Source organism: Octodon degus, unplaced genomic scaffold (assembly GCF_000260255.1).
Source record: "Octodon degus isolate 3935 unplaced genomic scaffold, OctDeg1.0 scaffold00039, whole genome shotgun sequence".
NCBI lineage: Eukaryota > Metazoa > Chordata > Mammalia > Rodentia > Octodontidae > Octodon > Octodon degus.
The window spans coordinates 11,834,719-11,859,102 of NW_004524615.1; the positions used below are offsets into that span (position 1 = coordinate 11,834,719).

A 24,384-nucleotide genomic window follows, 5' to 3' on the forward strand; every position below is an offset into this window, starting at 1 on the left:
GCTTTACCTTGGTCTTAACCATCCAGCAGAAAAGTATAAAAACGAAATATAAGAAGTAAAGCCATGCTGTTATGTTGAGCTGTAGGGAACTCAGGTCAACAATTTCTGACATTGCCAGTCAAGCAGAAGCCCCAATACTATTATGGGCTACTGGACTCTTTTAGAATATGTTGCTGAGTTTACACACCTATAATACTCAAATAATGGAACTTAACAAAAAAAGGAGATACAGATGAATGTTCAGTTTGTATCTGTGTATTTAAAGTGGTTAGGATAGATATATAGTTACATTCTCTTATTGAATAGAGTGATTTGTTCTAATGGTGTTTGTAAATAGGATATGATGTCCACATCTTGTACAGCAATTAACCACTAGGAAGAATGAATGCAATGTGTTAATTATTGAAACTGTTCTACCAATTTTATTTGAAACTGTCTCATTGCTATTTGTTTATCAATAAAATTATGGGTAGAAAAAAGCACAACTGTAAGAGTGGTGAGGCATAATAAAATTGTCATTTTTACCTTAAAAAAATAAAAATAAAACAAGCAACAAACTACAAGTGTTTAAATGGATTTATAGAAAATTCATAGGATAAACTTAACCCATATGGAGTGTTTAATTCAAAGATTTTTCTTTAATATTCACAGTTCTATTCCTACTACCACTGTAAGCAATTTTAAAACACTGCATCATTCTTGTATCCTATGTTCTTGATAATTTATTTAATAGTCCTAATAAAAGTTTTTGTGCTTGTACAAGATTATATCATGTGCAAAATTTAACTTCTAATTTAAACGTCTACTGTCGTTTTATTATAATTGTTCTTTATCACTCTGAGGAACTTGCCTTCTATCCCCAATAAGCTGAGTTTTTTGTTTTTTTCTTTTATCAAATGGGTTTTATCAAATGTTTTCACTGTATACGATAATCTTGAGAATTTTATTTTTATTTTGTATTATGTATAAATATATGATGTATGAAACTGATTTGGGAGTGTTAAAACAACATAGTATTCCCAGGAGAAATTTCGTTTGATTACAGTAAATAACCATTTTATATACTCTTGAATTCAATTTGTTAGCATTTTTTGAGGATTTTTTTTTCAAAGTTTTTTTTTTCATTTTTTTTTTTCTTCAAAGTTTTTTTTGAGGATTTTTAATTAGTATTTATGAGGAATTTTAGATTTTACTTTGCCATTGTTCTTTGCTTTTTTTTTTTTTTTTTTTGGTGGAACCAGGCATTGAACTCAGGCCCTTGCGCTTGCCAGAGAAGCGTTTACTCCATTGAGCCATCTCCCCAGCCCCTAATTCTTTGCTTTGAGACAGTCTCACTATGTATTTCAAGCTGGCCTTGAAGTACTGTCAATGCTCGGGAGATTATAGGCATGTGCCACCATGCCTGGCTCATTTACTTTTATTCTTGCAATGACTTTATCTGGTTTTGGTATCTGGTAATACACATCTTACGGAGTCGAGTTTTTTGCTTTCTATTTTTGGAAGAATTTCTGAAAGATTAGTGATAACTCATTTTCTTTTAAATGTTTCGGTGAAATCACTAGTGAGATCTTTTTAGTAAGTTTTGCGGTGACTGAATCAGTCTTTCATAAGTCTAAGTAGATGCAGATTTTCCATTTCTTAAATCATTGTCAGTAGCCTGTAACTACCTAAGTCTGTCTCTCTGTCATTTATTTAATATGTTGGCATATACTTGTTCACAGCATTGTCTTATAATTTTCTTTTCAATTTCTATAAGTCAGATAGGTTTTCCTATTGCTTTATTCCTTATCTTGCTTTTCTCTCATTGCTGAGACAAAATACCTGATACTCAAAAGTAAGGAAGGAAAGGTTTATTTAGCTTACAGTTTTGGGAAGTTTCAGTTTGTAACCAGCTGGATTCCATAAAATTTGAGTCTTTTCTTCTCTTGGCCAACCCATCCACAGATATGTCATTTCTGGTGATCTTTCCAAAAATGAAATTTTGCATTTAGTGATTTCCACTATTTTTCTGTTCTCTATTTTATATATTTCCACTCTGATCTTCAGCATTTTCTTCTGCTTGTGTTGAGCTTAGTTTGCTGGACTTCTTCTAGTTTCCTAAAGACAAGGTCACTTACTCATTTCTTTTTTCCAACATATGTGCTTATGGCACTATATTATGTATATCCCATTAGCTTTTAAATCTCGTGGTTTTTAAATTCATTTCAAAAATGTTCCTAAGTTTCCTTTGAGATCTCTAATTTATTATTCATTTGAAATTCAACACATTTATAAATTTCCACTGCTATTAACTTGTAGCTTCAATGAATTGTGGTCAGATAATATGCTTAGTACTATTTTAATCCTAATAAGTTTACTGAAGTGTGTTTTATAGCCTACCATATAATACAGCATAATAGATATGATCTGCTCTGCAGAATGTTAAACACACACTTGAGAAGTGGTAAATGCTACTGCTACTGAACAAATTGTTCTACAGATGTCTGTAAGGTCTATTTTGTTTATAGTGTTATCCAAGACTACTACTTCCTTGCTGATCTGTCTAGTTTTCCTATCCACTATTAAGCAGGGTGTAAGAGTTTTAATTATAGGCCAGGCATGGTGGTGCCTGCCTGTAATACCAGCATTCGGGAGACTAAGACAGGAAGATCACTGTGAGTTCAAGGCCATCCTGGGCTATATAGTGAGTGGCAGGCAGCTTAAACTACATAGTGAAACCCTGTCTCAAAAAAGAAAGTTTTTTTTTTTCTTTCTTTTCTTGAAAGTTTCTAATTATAATTGCCTCTTTCTCCCTTGGTCTCAGTTTTGCTTCACATATTTGGGAGTGATTTTACAATGTACATAAGCATTAATCCTCTGTACAGCTTTCTGGTTGACTTTTTATCATCATAAAGTATCCCTCTTGGTCTCAAGTAAATTTTTGTCTTAAAGAATATTACTTTCCGACATTAGCATTGTAAGTAACAAAACACTGACATTATTATGGAAGATATATTTGCCTAATACCTCTTTCCATTTTTTTTACTTTCAATTTAATTGTATTTTTAGATACAAAGTATAACACTTGTAGAAAGCAGATAGCTTGCCTTTTCCCCCTACTGATCAGGATTGAACCAGTAACTCACACATATGAAGCAAGTGCTCTATTACTGAAATATATCTCCAGCTCTAATTTTACTTTTTCTTTTTTCTTTCTTTTTTCTTTTCTTTGGCAGAATCAGGGCTTGAACTCAAGCCCTTGTGCTTGCCAGGGAAGCGCTTATTCCACTGAGCTATCTCCGCAGCCCTCTAATTTTACTTTTTAATCCATTTCACCAATATGTGCCTTCATGGACAGATTTAATATCTTTACATTTATATAATTACCCATGAGGTAAGATTTACACCAGTTATTTTCATTTGTGTGTCATCTATATATTACATCATTTTTCTTTATTCCATTATCACCTTTTTGGTTTTAAATATTTTTCTAGTGTCGTATTTTAATTCCCTTGATTTGTTTCACTATTCTAAAATTTTATTTTTAGTAGTTAACCCAGGGATTATATATAGCTTTTTTTTTTTTTTTTTTTTTTTTTGTATTTTTAGGGAAGGGTGTACATGGTGTTCAAGGTCTCACTACTAGATTGGACTCATAGTGATCCACCTGTTTACAGCCTCCCAAGAGCTGGGATTATAGGCGTGTGCCACCACACTCAGTCTCAATTGCCCTTTCAGCATGCCCTGGGGGTAGGGCTAGAAAGGCAGGCCCAGGGATCGAACCCCAGCTCCTGTACCTGCTTGCAGGTGCTTTACTCCACTGAGCTATTTGGCTGGCCCTTATATATAGCCTTTTATCCATTCACAGTGTAATTTGGATTGATGCTAGCTTCACTGCAACATTACACAGAAAATTTCCTTCAATGTAGCTCCATATACTCCATCCTCCATGATCCTCTTACTGTCATACAAAATCGGACTCACAGACATTACATACCCAACAAGTTAGATTTGTAAGTACTGCACTGCACAATATCTTTTAACTAAAACACTAAATCTTATGAAGTAAAAAAATAGATTTGTACTATGTTTTTATATTTACAAGTATGATTATCTTTGCTTGTGCTTTCTGTACCAGCAAGGACATTTACTGTTCAGTATCCTTTCTTTCTAGCCTGAAGAATCTCCATTTAGATTTCTTGTAGAACAGGTCTGCCTCAACTATTTCTCACAGGCTTTATTTACTTTGAATGTGTTAATGTTACCTTCATTTTTAAAGGATAATTTTTTGCTAGAATACATTTTCCCCCATCATTTTATACATCATCCTATTCTGATCTCCATCATACCAATGAGCTTTTAATCTTATTGAAGATCTATTACATGTAATGAATCATTTTTCTCTTGCTGCTTTCAGCATTTCTTTTTTTTTTTTTTCAGCTTGACCATGATGTGTGCAGGAGTTGATCACTTTAGGTTTATTCTGCTTGGAGTTACCAAGATTCTTAACTGTGCACACTAATGTTCCTCGTGAAATTTGGGTAAATATGACCATGATTTCTTTAAATTCTTTTTCAGCTTCTTCTCATTTTGGATTTCCAGTACATCTATGTTGGTACGCCTGCATTCATCCTTGTTAGTTCTCCAGGCTCTTCTCACTTTCCTTTGTGTTCACATAATGGGCAAACTTAATCAACATACAGTCACATTGCTTTGTTTTGTTTTGAGACTGGTCATCTTAAACTTAGGGTGATTGATCCTCCTGCCTCAGCCTTCCAAGTGCTGGGATTACAGGTGTGCACCACCACACCTGGTGAGAAACTGATTCTTCTGCTCATTTGAATGTACTATTGGGTACACATAATGTACTTTTTTGTTTTATGTTTTTTTTACTTTTATAATTTTTATGGCTATGTTACAATAACTACCTCTACAGTGATATTTCTATTTAGTGAGTCATGGTTGCCATACTTTTCTTTAATTCTTCATACTTCATTTCACTTAATTCTTATACATATTTATAATAGGTTACTTATTCTCACTACATAATAGATCTGATATTTAAACTTTTTCCTGGATAGTTTCTATCAGCTTCATTTTATTCTATGAATGGCTTCTTTCCATAACTCTTCATTGAAATTGGATATCTTAGATAAAATCATGTGGATAACATGGAAATCCTTGCTTTATTTTCTCCAGGACAATAGCCTGGGCTTTCCTGTACTCTGTGGCACTGTACAGAGCTGTTTAAGTATGCATGTCCTATTTAATTTTTAAGGTTCCTATGGTACAGTAGCTACTTTTGTCACACTCTAAGCCCCAGCATCTTACTACATGAAGCATTATTTGTTGTTTTGGGAACGATCTAATAATTCCTTCTAAAGATAGACGACTGTCCTCATTAAAAGATACATGGAAGAATTTATTGAAACAAGATGACCTTTGTGAAGTAGATGGTCTGGACACTGGTGATCTAGATCAATGTTAGCTAGATTCAGGGTCATTAGTTATACATGAGCACTCAAGATATCAAATGAGAGTGATGTACTGTTAGTAACCAGAATCTCCAAAGAGAATCAAATCAAAGATAAAGGGAACTTAAAAATAATTTTAAAATACATATATTACATTTTTAAAAACTTTTTTAAAAGATGATTTTAAAAGAAGCTTAATTCAGAATTTATCCTACAGATTTAATGTGAAAGTGTCAGTGACTGCACAATGGAACACAGGGCACTTAAACAGCTACTATACTATCTTTCAAAACAATGTTTACAAACAATCTGGTTTCTATACTCTTTCTTAAACATGTATTTATAGGTTTCAGTACTTTCCAAGTTTCACAGAATTTATGGTATAAATTTCAATGCAAGTATTTACGATAAAGATAACACAATAGCTCTGTGAAGGCAAATTAAAATCAAGTCAATTAAAAGAATCAAAATTGAAACATACACATGCTCATCATTATGAAATTCTTTAAGGAAAGGTCATATACTAAAGTATAAACTGATGAATATGTTAATGAGTCTAATGCCAAAATCAACCTGCTAGAATAGACTTTTAGTTTCACATTGGTATGGATCATTACTTCATCTGTCAAATACATAAGTCAAATAGAGAAAAAGCATTATAATAATCCAGGAATGTCTTTAAAAGATATATTTTCCTGTTTGTACCAATCCATTATGCTTTTAAATTTTTTATTTATGTCCCTGAAAAATCTCTCTAAGCCAATTTTAAATCCTTTTTTGAAACAAGGCTGAACATAAATTGTATACAAATATTGCTCTATTACCTACAGAAAATTGCTTTACACAGATCGGCTAACTTGGACTTTTAATAATAATCTTTGTATTGCGTAAATTAATCTTTTGACATTTTATTATAAATGCACTGATGGTGTTGATTTAGTTTCAATTCAAAAATCAAGGATTTCATTACCCTATAAAACATATCCAGAGTTCAAAGTATTTAAGGGGGGTTAAACAAAATGCAAACATTTAATGCAACATTAAGCATGTGAAATAAAAACGTGATTGCCTAAAGAAAGCATGCTATGCTGTTACCCTGGTGACAGGTTAAAAAAGGGATTGTGAGCTGAATAGCTGTATGATATGAAATTAAAATGTTTCACATTGAACAATCCAAAATGAATTGGGAAAGGTTAGAGTACAGGAGAAAGAAATCAATTCTCCAATGGCAATGGTGAATGGGAAAGAAGTATGAATAGGATTTGCCAGTGGGGTGCAACAGCTGCCAAATATCCTGCAGCCAGAGAATTACAATAATACTGATGAAGTGTGCAAGAGCTTTTGGAATCATTGCAGGGAACAGAGAAATTCTCCTACAATAATGAGGCTATTCTGTCTTCCTTTCAGCTTTTATAGTATAATCAAATTAAACAAAAATATTTTAAATTTTATTTAGCCCAAAATTATAAATCTGCTACTTTATCCACTTAATCAATATTTTGTGCTTTAACATTATTAGATTTCTAAATCATCCAAGACAGTCATATTAAATAACTGAAAATATCACAACAGAGACAGTAAAAAGTAAGGCAAACTTAGAGGAAGATGGTTAACATTTTCTTTACTCACACTGCTTTTAGGGGACTTGTTTGTTAAAATTGTAGTCCATCTTTCCAAAGACATAGCACAATTATGAAAATTTGCAAATATTTACTCAAAGTACTATATAATAGTTATCAGAACATCAACTTTGTTGTTATGATGTGGCTTATTCTGAGAATCTGAGAATTCATATAAAACAAATATATAAAAGTTGTGTTTTATTTTTATAGCTGGTATGAATGGTTATGATTTGGTATAAAGCCAATATGCTACTGCATAACAATATTAGCTTTTCCTTGGGCATTTTATTTTACATTTTTTATATTCCTTTTTCTAGTTAATATTCGGTGGTTAAGATCATATTTCAAAACCTGAATCCTTTATTGTACAATTGAAAAATGAATAACAGGTGAATGAATTACATATCTGAAACCAGAAAAGGCTACTGGTTTTTTGTTTTGTTTTGTTTTGTCTTTGTTGTTGTTGTTAATAGCAAGGGAAAAAAAAAAACAGATAATGGCATCTGTCAGATAGTAATCACTAAGACATTGATTCTCCATTTTATCACGAAGCCAGATGAGGAAGGAAAATACAATACTGATGCAGACACAACAGCACACAAAGAAAAGTCAAGTCAATGTAATTTCCCATTCTGCAACTGGTTGAAGGAGTTAAACTGACAACAGGCTGGGTGGCCAGTCAAGACACCTGCTATGTTCCACTAAGACTGAGCATTCCAGACAGCCAAGAAAATCCTCCCCAGAAGTGAATGCTTTAACCTTTTGGGCTAAGCTGTTTTCATTAATATTATCACAGACTATCATGAGTGTGCTCCATTTCTTGACTCTCTAACCTCTGCTCAAATATCAAGACAGATAAAGTAAAGTCTGTGATCTCATGCAATTCAGATGGAGAAGAATTCAAAGGAGATTTCAGTAGTCATCTGATCCACCACTACAGTTTTTCAGAAGAGGAAAATAAAGTCAAAAGTTGAACCACTTTTGCCCCAAAGCGCTGTAACACTCTGATACATGGCAGTGTACCTGAGACTGAGCTCATGACCCAGACACCTCCACTCACTGCTCTATGCCAAGTGCTCTGACAGCTCAGTACCAGGTGAAGGCCAAGACAACCAAAGGTGATTCTGTAAACTTCCTACACCAAATAACTAAAGGAAATGCCATAAGTAAAATGAGCTATGGAGAATCTGTTATAAGTCTTGTTAGCATTTAGGAGCTGTGGGACGTAAAATCATACTATACAATGCCAATGAGCACTAATATAACTGTCCCCTGAAAATTAGTCATCTGGATTTGTCAATATCAGAGTAAAATTTTCTATCAGATGGTGATTATCTAAGTGTTCATGTATGATTTTTGAAAACCACTTTTTAAAGAGATTTAATATGGCAAAATGTCAACAGTATAATAGTATATTTTCAAAACTGACATTCTTTTACCTAGAATGGCTATTTTCTGTAGAATCAAAGTTAAGGCATAAGGCTTTATGTAGAATAGATAGTAAAACATAAATCCTCAAAAGAGTTGCCAGGGCTGGCAAGATACCTCAGTGGTCCAAAACACCTGCTTAGGCAAGCTTAGGCAGGCTCACGGGACTGCAGTTCAACCAGCAGCACTACAAGTCATGCCAGCCCTGTCCTCAGGCTGGGCTGAGGCGGCCAAAAGAAAAAAAAAAAAGAATTGCCAGTTTCTCTTGTCCCATTCTTTCCTGTACATTGATCAATCCAACTTTAACCTCCATTTCACATGTGCCACCCTCTACAACCTCTTGTGGAAGGTCTCCTCCAACCTCCATTACATTCATTCATTTTGCATCATGGTTACTATAGCGCAGCTGAACGGCTACCTTCCTCCTGCCCTTCCCTTATGTGGCTTCTTGAACTCGTCCACATCATTTTCACTCTCCTGCACTGTTCCTTCTTACTCTGCTTTGGTGGATTCCTTCTCATCTTCCAAACTTAGAAATGCTGAAGTGTTTCAAGGCGCAGCCTACACTTCTGCTACCTCATAACAGTTTCCTGGCCTCTGCATTTACTTCCCTACAATCACTTACAACAGTGTAGCCAGGAAGACCTTGTTAATGTCTGACACATGAAGCTCTTCTTTACTCAAAACATGCAATGACTCCCTGTTTCATTCAGAATAAAAGCTTGAGTTCTACCCTGCCTGCCACAGTTGTATCTCCTACTACTATCCAATTTGCTTACTCTTCTCAAAATTCTTTTAAACTGCTGAGCATACTTCAACCTCAGGTCCTTTGTATTTGCTATTTTCTCTGACAAAGGGTATTTCCCTTATATCTATGAAGTTCAGTTCTTTCTTCACATAGCACTATGTTCTAATGTCGATCTCATGAAAACATTCTCTGCCTTTCAAAATAAAATCGTAACAATCCACCTTCTACCCTTATGATGTCCTATATCCCTTTTCTATTTTGTCTTTCCAAATAATGATTGTATTGATCATTATTTGATATACTATAGAGATTATCGATCTGTTTTGTCTGGTCATCCTCAACTCGAAGGTAATTCTTAGGGGCAAGAGTTTCATTTTAATAATTTTGTGGTAAGTCATTTGAAATATCTAACTCAAACTCTTACGATATTCAATAGGAACCTTTGAAAAACATAAATTACATTTAATATTTATATTTTATTCACTTTTTATTATTTTTACTTCTTAAAATATATTTGGTACAGGGTCTCACTACATAGCTCACACTCACAGTGATCCTCCTGTTTTCAGCCTCCCCAGTGCTGGGATTGCAGGTGTGTGCCACCACACCCAGACTTGGTGGCCAGCTCAGTTGGTGGGAGCGGGGTCCAGCATGGCCTGTGGTGCTGGGGATTGAACCCCAGTCCCTGCGCTTGCCTAAGCAGGCACTTAGTCTGCTGAGTTATCTCACCACCCTTGATTCACTTTTTAAATGAGCAATGGAAAAATATATCATTAAGAAAGACTATTTTAAGCCAATAAGTATCATAGCCATTGATATTGAAAAGGTCAAGGCATTACAGTTACAAGTGAAATTTGCACGTGAGATATGATCAAAAAATACAGCAAAAGACACATTGTCATTAATCCGCCTTAAAATACTTTCCTTCATTTCAAACACCATATCTCATTGTTCTTGTCACTCTCCAAAGCAGTTCTGGAAGTCCTCCTCCCTGACAGTCTTTTTTTTTTTTTTTTTTCCTTTATTTGATACAGGGTCAGACTCATAGTGATCCTCCTGTTTCAGCCTCCCCAGTGCCTTGAATTACAGGTGTACACCCACACCCAGTTTCAGTGGCCAGCTTGGCATGGGGCCAGCATGGCATGCAGTACAGGAGATCAAACCCGAGTGCTTACGCTGCAGGCATTTAGACTGCTGAGCTATCTCTCCAGCCTCCTTCCCTGACAGTCTTTATAAGGCATCATGAGAAACACAGAGAATGCCACTGCCAAGTATCACTAAACAGAAAGGCTCATAAAAAATTACGGTGTGTTCTCATCCACTTCATTCATCAGATGGCACCATGAGACTCCCGGCTCTTCCCCAAAATCAAAACAATAATGAAAAGCAAATGTTTTGAATCAGTTCAGGACTTTAATGCAGCCTTAACAACATCAACTAAAGACACTCAAAAAGGGCCTTCTAGAATTGCTTCACAAAGCGGCAAGAATGATGGGACAAATGTGCTCAAAGAGCTGGGGAGTATACGAGGAGGAATTAATAGTACAATGTCTTTCACTATAATTAATGTTTAAAATTTTAAACTTTCACTGTTTTTAATCACATACTGTATCCATCACTGTAACTGCCCTTGAAACAATCTTTGTCATTAGTGATAGTGTTGACAACTGATTACATCAACTTGAATAAGAAACACCCAACTAAATTAAGCAGCACAGTTCTGAGTTTGGAAGACCTGTCCTAGGGAGGAGTGTGGCCAGAATGGTATAAGACGGAAATGAAGAAGGAAGAACTGTTCCTGTTTCTTTGGAAGAGCTCCAGGCTTCACCTTCACCTTGGACACCAACTCCTGGCTTCCAGTGCTGACTCTTCATCCTCCATCACAGACCTTTTAGCCTCCTGATAGGGACTTGAACAGGACATTGGAGTGAGCTCCAGGCTGTAGCCCTTCAGAACAGCAGCTCACATGTAGATCTTTTGCACTCTTCCACACCTAACTCTACAGGCAGCCACTGCAAGCCAACTTGTAAATTCTTACATATTTGCATATCTTACATTAAATCTGTTTCTCTAGTAAGAACTGACTTAGATAGATAGATAGATAGATAGATAGATAGATAGATAGATAGACAGACAGACAGACAGACAGACAGACAGACAGACAGATAGGACAGGAAAGATAAGGAGAGAAAAGAAGAGAGGGGAGCGGAGAGGACAGGAAAACACTGGTGGAGGGGCAGCAAAGGTACTGTGTTAAGTAATCTGTGTCTCATTTGAAACTTTCTATGAACCATTATGATCTCCACATTACTGATGAACAAACTGAAATCAATCTGGGTTAAATAATTAATTTTAAGATAATGGCTATGGGTTAGTAAATCTACAGAAAAAAGCCCAGTCTGACACAAAAGGCTGGGCTTATACAAAAAGATATATTGGAAGTTCTAGACAACAGAAAAACACAAGAAAAATAAATATTATGACTCAAAGAAACAAGACATGACATTATTAATTGAAGAATAATGGTTACTTTAGTAGACTACTCAATGCCAAAAAACTAGTCCAATACAATCATGACATTCTAATTTCCTCTGCAATGACTGCTTAGGAATGAGCAGGTAATCAATGAAAATTGAGAAGTAAGGGTCTAGGTAATTTCTGAGAATGGTTTTCTCACTTGTATAAAGATAGATACAATCTTCTGAGCCTATGTTTTCTAAATCTGACTCCTGAAACTTCTACAGCTATCCTGCTATAGGTTTATGATGAAGTGCAGGTTCAGAAGAAAACCCAGGCAAGACAACTGGCAGATGGAGTTAATACACTCAGCCACCTCCTCTCAATCCTCTGAACCTCTTTTCAATGTGACATGACAAGTGCATCAGCCTGAACCAGGATTTTTGTGACCTAGGCTTTGCTATTCCCCCTCTAGAAACCTACTAAAAATTTATCATGTTTGAATTTTAAATTTGAGAATTATTATAAAGGAAATACAAATATTAAGGTAGTTAGATTAAAGAATAGGGATGAGAATGATAGCTATCAGAGAAGTAGGGGTTAAATTGATATAAGGCTTAAACAGATCCAGAGATCTTCTGTGAAACAATGCACATATAACTTAACACCACTGGGATACACTTTGAAATGGTTAAGCTGGAAACCACTACTACAATAAAAGCATAAATACCTTTAGTTCTGCTTATCTACCAATCATCATAAATGAGTTTCAAATATATTGAAGAGTAAAATGTTACTAATTTTCAAAATTATTCACTTATTGATGTTTATGATTCAAAACACATCTCTGGAGAACATGTAAATGGTGAAAGAAAGAGAAGCACAAAAGCAATAAATTTACTACATATTAACAAAAATATATTTTAATAAAACTCATAGTCAACATTTACTTTCAAACACCTTGAAATATATTGAATGTATGAAAACATTGCCTTACTTGCTGCTGTGCTCAGCCCTGAGGTAACCCATAAGAGGGAGTTGGGGCTTCACTGAGATCCACCTCTTACCTAATTCTTAAAACATGTGAGGTTTGTCCTCTGCTAAGGAAGACAGATTTGTCCACTAATCCTTCCACTACCAGGAAAACTGGCCTGCCCAACACCAGAAATGATCTACAAAACTTAACAAAAGAAAGGAATAGTTGCAGGAAAAACAATGGAGAAAGTAAGAAGTAAAGCAATCTGGTAAAGGCAGAGAGTAGCATTTTCACTAGTGTAGGAGAAACCTACAGTGGCAGAGAGTGACTTGAGCCACTGTAAGGAAAGTTAATCCTTCTCAAAAAGTTGAATCCTGATCCATAAATATTCGGATTGAAGGAAAGCAGGAAATTCAAACAAAAATAAAGATTAGTGAAAGGTCTAAAATGTTATTATCTTTATTATTTTTCTTCTATTATCAATTAGTGAAACAAATTTATATCAAACCACAATGCCAACAAAACCATTTTAAGCCTCAAATAATAATGAAGTGATCATTAATCCAGGCCTAAGTGATTTATTTCTGTCAAACAGAGTCATTTTGGTGGAGTATATCTGCTTCTTTTTGGTGCTGGTACAGAAGGCAACGGACACAGTAGGCACACACTCTTATCATTGAGCCACACCTCAAGCCCCCAAAGCACTAAAGAAAAGAATGAATATAGTGTATGTGCTGCCTGAGCAAGCATAATAAGCAATGATTATAAAGAAAAATAACTCCATAGTCAGTCAGCATGCAGGTAGAAAACATATTCACCAAATTTATTTTATAGTCATCCTAAGAAAAACTGCTATTGTTTCTACATTAACTTTCCTTTTTCTCTCTCTCTCCTAAAATGCACTACTATCATTTTACTATCTAAATACTGTGGGTACATATTATTGACTTTTTCCAAGTCATAAATGATGAAAGAATAAAACCCACAGAGAAGCTGAGAAAATAAGACCAGCAGCCAAAACAAGCAACACAGAGGAAAGGCTGTGAGCTACTGGTTTGAAAGCAAAACTACTGCATTAACACACCCACGACACAGCACCGTGGAGCCACACCTGCAGCTGGCTCTTCAACGCCATTCCCAATCCAATTATGAAAACGTGACTCACAAGTCAAAAATGTGAGGATTCAAATACTGTGTCTCAGCTGTGAAGAAGTATGTTTCAGAGACCTCTTTAACAAGCAAAAATAATAATATTCATACTAGCTAAAGAAAATTGTACTTTGTCCAGAAGATTATATACATTTTGCTGGATACTATAGCTCTCTGCTGTTATGGGTTGTATAAATTTTACAGTAATCTGCCCTACTCAGAAAATGATAGGCTGAACAGAAAATAAACTCACCAAAAGTGAACTCAACAAAATTTATTATAGGAAATAGATGCACAAAATCTGTGTAACTAAAATTTTGACCTATATACTTCATTAATAAAATGTTTTTAACTTCCAAAAATAATTAATTCAAAAATAATACATTTTAAAATTATTAACAATCATAGAATCTATAATTTTAGGGAGAAATTATGCAAAACAAAATGTAAAGACAGATGAAGTAAAAAAGAAATATATTGAAAGTAGCACCAAATGCAAACTTTTTTTTTCCTGTATTTAAGGCAGGGTCTACAGGGTCTCACTACACAGATCAGACTCATAGTGATTCTCCTGTTTTCAGTCTCCCAAATGCTGGGGTTACAGGCACGCGCCACCACACCCAGTCTCAATCACTGTCTCAGTGCAGGGGCCAGCAAAAAGCAAACATTAAAGGTATACTTTCTGGGACTATGAAAATATTCAGTATTTTTATAGACAGACATGTGGGTTACATAGGAGCATCTATTTATCAAATCTATACAGGCAAGATTTGTCTCCTTTGTACATAAATTTTACCTGAAATAATTATCAAGTAGGTAAAGTGAGGAGTAAGTAGAGATAAAGACGAAAAAAGGGAGATGTATTTTTTTATGGTTGTGAAGCTGGGTAATGAGTACAAGGTAACTTAGTATTCTGGGAGATTTTTGCATATGTGTAAAATTCTGTGTAATAATAAAACTTTTAAAATGCCTTCAGGGCCAGGGAGATAGGTCAGTGGCATAAGTGCCTATCTGGCAAGCGCAAGGTCCTGAGTTCAATCCCTGGTACCAAAAAAAAAAAAAAAAAAAGAAGAAAGAAATGTCTCCAGAGAACACAATGCACAAAAAAAGTACTCATACATTTTTTAACTTTCAAACTATATTCCCAGTCTGAATTTAATTATGCAAAGTATATCTATTACATGCATATGCACCACAAATATTTATATGCTTTGAAGTGTTAAAAGTGTATCAAGGTGTTAAAAAAGACTACTGAAGAACTATGGGAGTACAAGTAATTTTTGCCTTTTATCTTTCAGATTCGTACCTAAAGTCAGCACCCTATGAAAATAATATATAGATTCTTAAAAGTCAAACCTATTTATCTTTAGCTACACTTATAACTTTTGAAGTAAGAAATGTCCAAATAACTAAGAGCAAGGCAATCATGGTATAGAGACTGCATTCATCAGAAGAATCAAAAAATAATGCAAGGTATGAAATTCAGGTTTCAAAAACAAAGCTAAGATCTCCTCAGCACAGCTTTCATGATGAAAAGGTTCTTCGTGTCAGCCCAAAGCACAGCCACTAACCACGTGGGGTTATTAAGTACTTGCAATATGGCTACTTGACTCGGAATCTGGTTTTTAGTTTACTTTCAATAGCCACCCGTGTGTCTAGTGGCTATCTATTGCCTTGAGATGGTCTGGTATTTTTTTTTTTTTTACCTTAAACAGAAGGAAAACAACCAGCAGATTCATGGTGAAACTGATCATTTTTCCCTCCTTTTAGTCATTGGGTGAGTTACTAATATTTGTTATCTTTTCATTTCTCCATAGTTACCTACCAAATCATAACTTTTTAGAAAACTGCATATTAAGATTCTTATACTTTCTCTTGGGAAACAGAACAAATACAGCATAGTAGCCCTGAAGATACTCATACTGCCTAAATTCAATTGGGTCTGTCTTCTCACTTCCTCAGAGATAATCTGAGTTCATGCTTTTCAGAGCTATTTGGTTACCTCCTCAAACTTTTTTTTTTCTTTTTTTAATTTTTGTTGTTCCTTGAAAAAGCAGAAAGAAAAGAAATAGCTCCATATTGTTATCAACAGCATAACTTTTTCTTAAGGATTACTCCAGCGAGTACAAATAAATAAACCAATAAAAAAATAACCAATAAATAATCTGGTGACTTTGAACTATAAGTGCCATTGACATTACTTACCTCAGTATAAAGCACATTTCCCCTTTCACTCGGAAACTAAAAGGTATAGTCAGGGCTTGCAAACAGCTATCTCAGTTTGATGTTAATCCCTCCTTGAAAATTGAGGTAGAGCACAGGCAGGGGCAGGGGCAGGGGAAGAGGAAGAGAGAGAGCTAATCTGCCTAAGCAGTTACTCCTATCAAGACTAACAAAGTAATAAAATAGAAATAATACAAAATACTTAAATGGATTGCCCACCAGATATCAGAGTATCTTCTTAACCCTACCTACATCTGAATTAAAGAGATCTTCATCCTTTTTTCCTTTCTGAATTTAAAGATCTTATTTGAACACAATATATATGCAATACCATAGTTAAACAGTGTAACTTTGTTATACTTCTCCAAAGATCTACAAGGAGATCTAGAACTCAAATCAATCAGATCTTTTATTATTTTATATGCAGATTAGACTACCAATATTTTCTGCTCACTTATTCTGTTTTAAAGGATCTACCATACCTTGAATGTCCACGGAAATGTTGGGCTCGTAACTGGGATGCCACAAACAGCGAAGATGCTATTGCCAATAACTGGTTTCTCTCACTCTCTGTTAGTGTGTGTCCTGAGGGAAATTAAACAATCAATCAGCCACGTATATGATATTAACATCAGTGGTTCTATCATACAAATTTATAACCCATTCCAACAAGTATGCTGTCAGGCACCTATTGTGAAGTTGGTATTGTATGAGGTACAGGAGATAGCAGAGCATGACTATTCAATAAAATGATGAATTGGGAAAGAAGATCTTAAATGCATACACAAAACAAAACAACTAGAAATAAGAGGGCCAAACCATAGAGATCTCTAGGAAAAACCTTAGCTCCCCATATTGTCTTTTTTTTTTTTTCAACAAATAATACACTGCATATGTTCTTCTTAGTGGTTAATTGCTGCCCATATTGTCTTCCTCACCCTAGGTTTTCATTCTAAGGAAAGTGAAGGTAAAGGACCAGCAGCTCCAATGGCTGCAGAAAGAGTAATGCTGTGCAAAGGCAGGAACAGGTCATGTTTTCTAGTGCAAAGGATTATAAATAAATAAATAAATAAATAAATAAATAAAGGTGTGTTTCTCTAGCCTTTGTGCACACAGTCAAGGCTTGAAGCCTGAGCAGGCAAGCAATGACTTTCTCTCCTTCATCTTCTCTTCCTACTATAATACTGCTGGCCCTGCCTGGTGCAGGGGACTAGCCTAGCCGGGCCTGGGAAGACCGCCCAATGTGGAGGCGTGCTGTCCAGTGAAGGAACCTGCTCCACCTGCAGAATTCCTCAAGAAGTGGGTGTGAATCAAGGCAGGATTTGGACACTCCTGGGTCTGCAGGTTAACACGTTCCTCCAGAATCCAATTTCTAATGCTACTTATCACAGTACTCTATAAAGATAACACAGTGTTAAATGGCACAGTAGAAGCAATTTGAAGGCTGGATCATCAGTAGTAAGATGTTACTCATAAAAATTCAAAAAGAAAAAAAATCAGTTATTTAAAAGAAATCAAATAGATATTATATCTAAAAATCAGTCTAAATAAAATAAAATTTTTATGTTCAAAATTAACATATAAACACTTTCAAGGTCCACAGCACGTTTCTATGTGAGGAGGTGCTTCATGAAACTGAAGGGTAGGAAAAACCCAAGTAACCCAATCCTCTCTGAGACAAACCTAGAAGCTATATAAACTCTAGTACAGATACGGGATCTGCCAACTGGTTCTAGGAATTAATCACAGACCCTCTAAGTGGCCTAATAAACCTCATTCTTAAAGGCTCTGGAAGTTCCTGACCCTCTCCTTACACTGGATCAGTGATGAAGACATCCCACATGATTCCATAATTAACCACCCTACATTAGCATATGACAGAAATTGGGTTCCAGTCATCTCAAAACAGTCTAGAAGAAAATTTTCCTAAATTAGGTCCATGGGTGATAGAGGATCCCTGGGAGCCCTTCATGGGTCAGCAAGACTAAAATTATTTTCCTAATAGTAAGATTTATTAGCTTCTTTGTTTTGCTTTTAAACTCCCATTTTCTCAGCCACATACTACAGACATTCTCAGATCCCAGGACATATGTATTGATGGACATCACATAATAGATTAACTGTCATTACTTTTTAAGTGAATCAGTAAATAAATATTTCATTGTTTATAATGTTGCAAATATCACATGATGTAATCAAAAAGCTTTTCAGTGCTTAAAGTGTTTCTCAAAAGTCACTTGGCATTCACATCATCTACTTAAATCCCAAATTCCTGCCCTTCTCCTGAAGGGACTGGTTCAAGGAATGGGGTAGGTAAGGCCTGCTGTGTGCACTTTTAACATGCTCCAAAGTGAATCACCAAGATCAGCCAAGACATAGGATGTCTTTCACTCTCAGAAAGAACTGTTTTAGACTCATGTTTATCAAACTATGGAAGAGAAATTATCAAAGCACATTGGACATAATACTTCTCATGAAAAGTATATGTATGGGGGGTACTCTTGAATTCAGGATATAAAATGTATTTCTTCCAGTAAAAATATATGCACTTTTTCAGATACATACATACAAAACATCTTTAGTGAGGGAAAAGGCAACATACTACAGGACTCCTTTAACACAAGTAACTATTTCACATGCTCTAATCAATCATTAGTGCACTAACTGAGCAATTCCAACAAAGTTTCCCAAATAAAATCAGCCATCATTCAATCACAACTCTTGGGCAAACTGATACGATGCATATCAACTTAAATCATTTTATTGAGTTTCTACTTCATGAATTATTCTGGTCCAAACAGGCCATTTATAAGAAAACTGATCACACTTGATATATTCTTATAATAGTTATAGCAAAAAACTATTACTGATCACACACTTGAGTCCTGTGTGTTCCCCTGGTGGCCTGATGGTAACAGAAGAGCACCTCCGCCCCTGGGCTACCTTTGAACGTCCTCCACTATTTCCCCTGTGATGACAGTGTGCTAGCCTGGTGCTGAGTGAAACACATCTGCATTGCATCCTCAGCTCAAGACTAACACACTAAGGCAAAGTACTTCATTTACTTTTCATCCATAAATAACCTTAACAGGTGCCATGAAGGGAGCTGAGAACATGTGCTGACTGCCAACCCACTAGAATCAAAGTTCAGTAGGGAACAAATTCTACTACCAGAGCAACCCTGCTCACCTAGAACTTAGAGGTACAGTGTGTCTTTAAATGCTTTCAGAGTCTCCCTAGACTGTTTCACAAGTGTGAACAAAAATTAGGATTCTGAAGCGATAATGAATTACTCATTTTTCCTTCAGCTCAAGATTCAATTTTCTTAGGTTGCAAAGTCAGTAAAAAATCATCTTTCAGGTTTTCATTTTCTAAAACGCTATTTCCTTGTGGCCTATGTCTTCAAAACTTCAAGTTACTAAGGGTTGGAGAGGGGAAAAATGTATATATTTAAGTAATCATCTTCACCTAAAAATTAGCTCAAGTACTTCCTTCAGAAATTCCCTCAGAATGAATGTAGAATATATAGTGAAATATGAAAAATATGACCTTTCTTTCTTTCTAGAAGCTTTTAAGTCTTCATTCTTGATATACCCAGAGGAATAACTTCTTTCCATTAATCCTCTCTAAAACTCAGTGAGTTTTTCTACCATTCAGGCTTTCTTAAGAACAATCTTAAAAGACTCCTCTATTTCTTTCAAAGTTATCTTTCATTTACCCATTTTTCTTTACATGAAACTATTATTTATTTATTTATTTATTTATACACAAAATCTTGGACCTTTCTGCTATCTCTTCTTTCATGACTAGTGTTTTTCTTTACCTTTTTGCTACATATTTTGGGAAATTTCATTGATTATGCTGAATCCTTCATCTGGTTCATAGCAGTGACCATCTATCTTGCACTTTGCTGAAATGTTTTATTTACTCCTAAATACCACAGTTTTTAGTTCATCAAATATTTCTCCTCTAATTTAATGCCATTAACTGTTCTACTTTTCACTGAGACCCAGTCATGTCTCCCCTATACCAGAAGTTCTAAAACTGAGCACCACAAGCCTGAATTCTATGTCTTTGTCCCCAGATGGTAACCCTTTTCCCTTGGTACACTAGTGGCTCTGTTTTCAATACTCAGGTCAAAAGGTTAGGCAGCGGTTTGACAGTAAATGTTTACCAACCAACTTGGATCTAGAGGAAGGAGAAAAGGCCCAGTCTGTTGCATCTGATGATTTCCTTGCAGTAAATACTATATCCATGGCAGTGCAAACTAACAACACAAGCTGAAGAGGATGCCTAATGAAGGTAAGCACACGTGGCTCTCACTCGCAGTATGCAGAGCCAGCCCCCAGTGAAGAGTCCTGGGAGAAGTGTGGCAGTACTCTCCTTCAGCAGCTCTGAGTCCTTCTATCAAAGCTGGGTTTCTTCTCTGCTCGCAAAACAATTTGAATGTCTTCTTTTCACACCTATTCTATCCTGTAGTGTTGTTAGTTCTTCATGTGTTTATTTTTGTTGTCTTAGCTCCTTAATGACAGGAAAAATGCAGTCTTTGATCTCCTTCTAGAGACAGTACTCATTTGTTGACTGCCTTTAATGATAGTCCAAATAGTGTGATCCTACTTTTGGGAGTTTAAAATTATTTGATTAAATTTAGTGGGAAAAAAAGGAAAGAGAATTCATTCTATACTTTTTAAGATTCAAATTTTACCAAAAATCTGTAATTTTCCAAGATAAAAAGACAATTCTAATCATTTCTGTTGATGAGGCTTCTAGTGAAACATAGAAAGGTAATGAAGTAATTCCAAACTGCTTATTACAGACCAACTGAAATTATCCTTCTTAAAATATCTTCTTTCTTATCCCTTTATTTCAGAATGAAAACGTCTCCTTCCTCACTTTCCATTTATTTCTCCAAATCAGAGGAAAGCAGTTTTCAACATCAGAATCTAAAAGATTGATAAGAACAATCATGTATTCTAATTTTTAACTTTTGATATAGTTATTTCAGAGTTCAAATCTAAGAAACTAGTAAAACTGTCCTAATCTACAAATAGATCTGGGGAAATAAATGCATGTAATAGAAAATTTTATTCATAAACACAGGCACTTGCCTATGAATAGTGCCTACGAGACAGGGACAGATGGGAAGCAGATGGGTAATCCCAAAGGGGAAAATGACCGAACCTCAAACATATTGAGAAGATTCTGGATTAACTTCAGTTGCTACTTCCTGCTGTCTCTTTCGAGCAAATATATCAAACCGTCAAAGATGATAGTTTAATATATCTGAGATTTCCTCTGGGGGAAAAATGAAGAAGGAAAAAATAAGAATAGGAGAGAGTAACCATTCAGAGAAAAATGAACTGACATGAAAATAATATGAACGAATTAAGCAAGACGTAAACATCAAATATAGGTGCAGAATTTTAAAGCCCTCAGTGCCCCACTAATAGGTCTGGTGATTTATGAATCTGAATCCTAGCACAACTAAAAGCATACTCATACTAGAACTGAAAGCTCATAGGATAAAGGCAAATGATTTAGCTCAGTGGCACAGCCCTTGCTTGGCATGTGCAAGGCCCTAGGTTCAATTCCCAAATGCTGCATACACAGAAAAAAACACAGAAGGAAAGAAAGAAATCCTGGGATCAACTCCTGGCTTCCTTATTTTAGTTGTTATCCAGTTTGATCAATCTGAATTTTTGCTTTCTCATGTGGGAAACAAGGGCTGAGATTAAATAACTACAAAAAGTTGTTGATGATTTCATATTTGTCATTAATTCTTTAATAACATTTAATTTTATTTAATGGCAACTAAAAGACCATATTGCCAAGCATTGTGGAACATACCTATAATTCCAGCATTCTGAAAGGTGGAGGCAGGAGGATCACGAGTTAGAGCTCAACCTAGGCAATTTAGTAACTTATTGAGACTGTCTCAAGATAGAAAATAAAAAGGGTTGGGATATAGCTCAGTGTGAAGGCCCTGGATCAATCTCTACTACCTCTACCCAAAAAATAAAAATAAAAATAAAAATATATATGTATATATTATAAGCATAAGAAATAAAATTATGGCGTCCATGCTAATAATTCATTAGCAAAAAGAAAATATGCTAGGTATAACATGTGTCATGGAAAACTACAATACTTAGGTTCTAGGTTTTAATTATATTTTCAGTAAATTCTCAGCTTGAAAGAGATTTCCTTCTCTAGAGAATCGGGAATATCTTTTACTGTTACTAAACACACAGTCATTAATCCCCACTAGAAGTTTACATGTCCCATTTTTTTTTCCTATGGGATACTATACCAGATATACATAAATACTCATTTAAAGGTATGTATATAGACCAAATACACTCATATAATAGGTTTATTTTAAAGGTTCTCAGAAGATTTTTACCTGTTTTCTCCTGCTTCCTACTATTCTTATCAAAAGACCTTCACAGATACAGTACATAGGCATAAAAGCATATGGAAGTAACAAATTCACTTCAAAATTTGCTATAATTTTTAGTTAAACTTTAGAAAGGACAAGGAGCTAAAACATTAGAATCAGAACAGAGTGAACTATTTATTGGGTATATGTCTAGATAATTAAAATATCCAAAGTAATCCCTTCTCTACAGCTAAGTCTTTTCATTACTTCGTTTAGTGTCTACTATGATTTGTAGTTAGCAACACATTAGAGAGTAAAGATTTATGTGATTCTGAACTTGTGAAACCAAGAGATATTTAATGAAGTAATTACACAATTATAAAATTGAATGTAAGAATGATTTTTAATTCTGTATTTTTAAAAATTTAAGGTTTAGAGGAAAGAACCTAAACAATCATTAGTCTTTGTTTTCAGAGTCCAAATAAAAGACATTCTTAATTTCATACTAGGGATAAAATTCTAACACTAATATCAAGGGGGGAAAATCCCCATTCAAATCAGTTATCTCCTGTTAATCTCAGAAATCTGCTGTAAATTGTGAATTAAAAACTGCATTCATTCAGATGAATGTTGGGTGAATGTACTGTGTGATCAAAAATAAAGACATTTGCACGTGAAAAAAAAACTGCATTCAACAGCTCAACTATGAATCTACACATTGCTCTTAGGTAAATTACTTAATTCCTCCACACATTTCCAAAGTCATTAGATTTTTCACCTGGAGGCTTCTGATTTCCACCTCATACAAATGGAGTCTCAGGCAAGTCCTACGAGTTTCTGGGTAACATACATTAGCCACGTTTCAATGCTCACTAAAAGTTGTCTTCTGTCTCTCACTGGCTAACCTTTTTCTTTGGAGACAGGATATCGCTACGCAATTCAGGATGAGCTTGAACTCACTATGTATCCCAGGCTTGCCTGGAACTCATGGTAAACCTCCTGCCCCAGCCTCCCAAGTGTGGGATTATAGGCATGAGCTACCACTCCCATCTAGTCAGCCATTTCTCTACAATTAGAAACTTACTGACAATTTTCTGTTCTAAATTTCACATTCCACTCATTTTTTATTTACAACTTTGACCAACTAAAAACCATCATCTTCTTAGCTATCTTTACTTTAATTGATTGGACTAGCATGTGCTTTTCTGGAGTTTTCAGTGTATTTCTTTCTATCTATCTATCTATCTATCTATCTATCTATCTATCTATGGAGATCCTACATATACTCATATTAGAAGAGGTTATAAATCTTATTTGCCTTTCAGAAGCCAGAAGAATAGGTAGGACAACGGTCTGCCTACATGTTTGCCCATATACTAAACCCTAATAATGTTCAACATAGTTCAATTCCTTACTCAACAAAACTGCAGATTATTACATTAATAAATCACAGAATGCTTAAAATCATGATTGTCTATCTAGAGTCTAGGATACTCCAAATGAGTAAGACAAGGATAATACAAGCCAAAGACCTTAATTTCAAAAAAGAAAAATTTACATATCCAACAAAGTATAAAAATAATATTAAACAAGTATAATACTTCAGTACATACAAACCTTTAAAGCCATCAGGGTATACATCAGAGAGAAATTTAGTGCTGATATCCCCTTTCACAAAGTGTGAGTTGATTATCACCTCTCGTAGTAATGCAATATTATGTGTCACACCTTAAAAATAAAATGATAGATATGGTTAAATAGAGGAAGGAAAAAGTCAAATAAAAATCTAATTCTGAGGATTTTCTGCCGAGTCCCGGGAGCCCCCAGACCCAGTCCTAGCCTAGGTCCGGAGTTTCTGACCACTTCCGGGAACCCCCAGACCCAGTCCTAGCCCAGGTCTGCAGCAGGAAGGAGCTGAGCACAGCAGCCAGACCTAAGCCAGACGCAGC

General features: G+C 35.2%; 1 protein-coding gene across 2 annotated transcripts in view; it reads right to left on the reverse strand.

The window, feature by feature from the left end:
- The window catches only part of Pcca (propionyl-CoA carboxylase alpha subunit), a 512,764-nt gene that overhangs the window by 196,527 nt on the left and 291,853 nt on the right, over positions 1-24,384 (reverse strand). For both annotated transcript variants that reach the window (XM_004631187.2, XM_004631185.2), the window contains exons 17-18: positions 24,053-24,163; positions 16,539-16,641 (exon numbers count right to left, since the gene is read on the reverse strand). In XM_004631187.2, the coding sequence (XP_004631244.1) occupies positions 16,539-16,641; positions 24,053-24,163 (214 nt within the window). The remainder of the gene's footprint in view (positions 1-16,538; positions 16,642-24,052; positions 24,164-24,384) is intronic.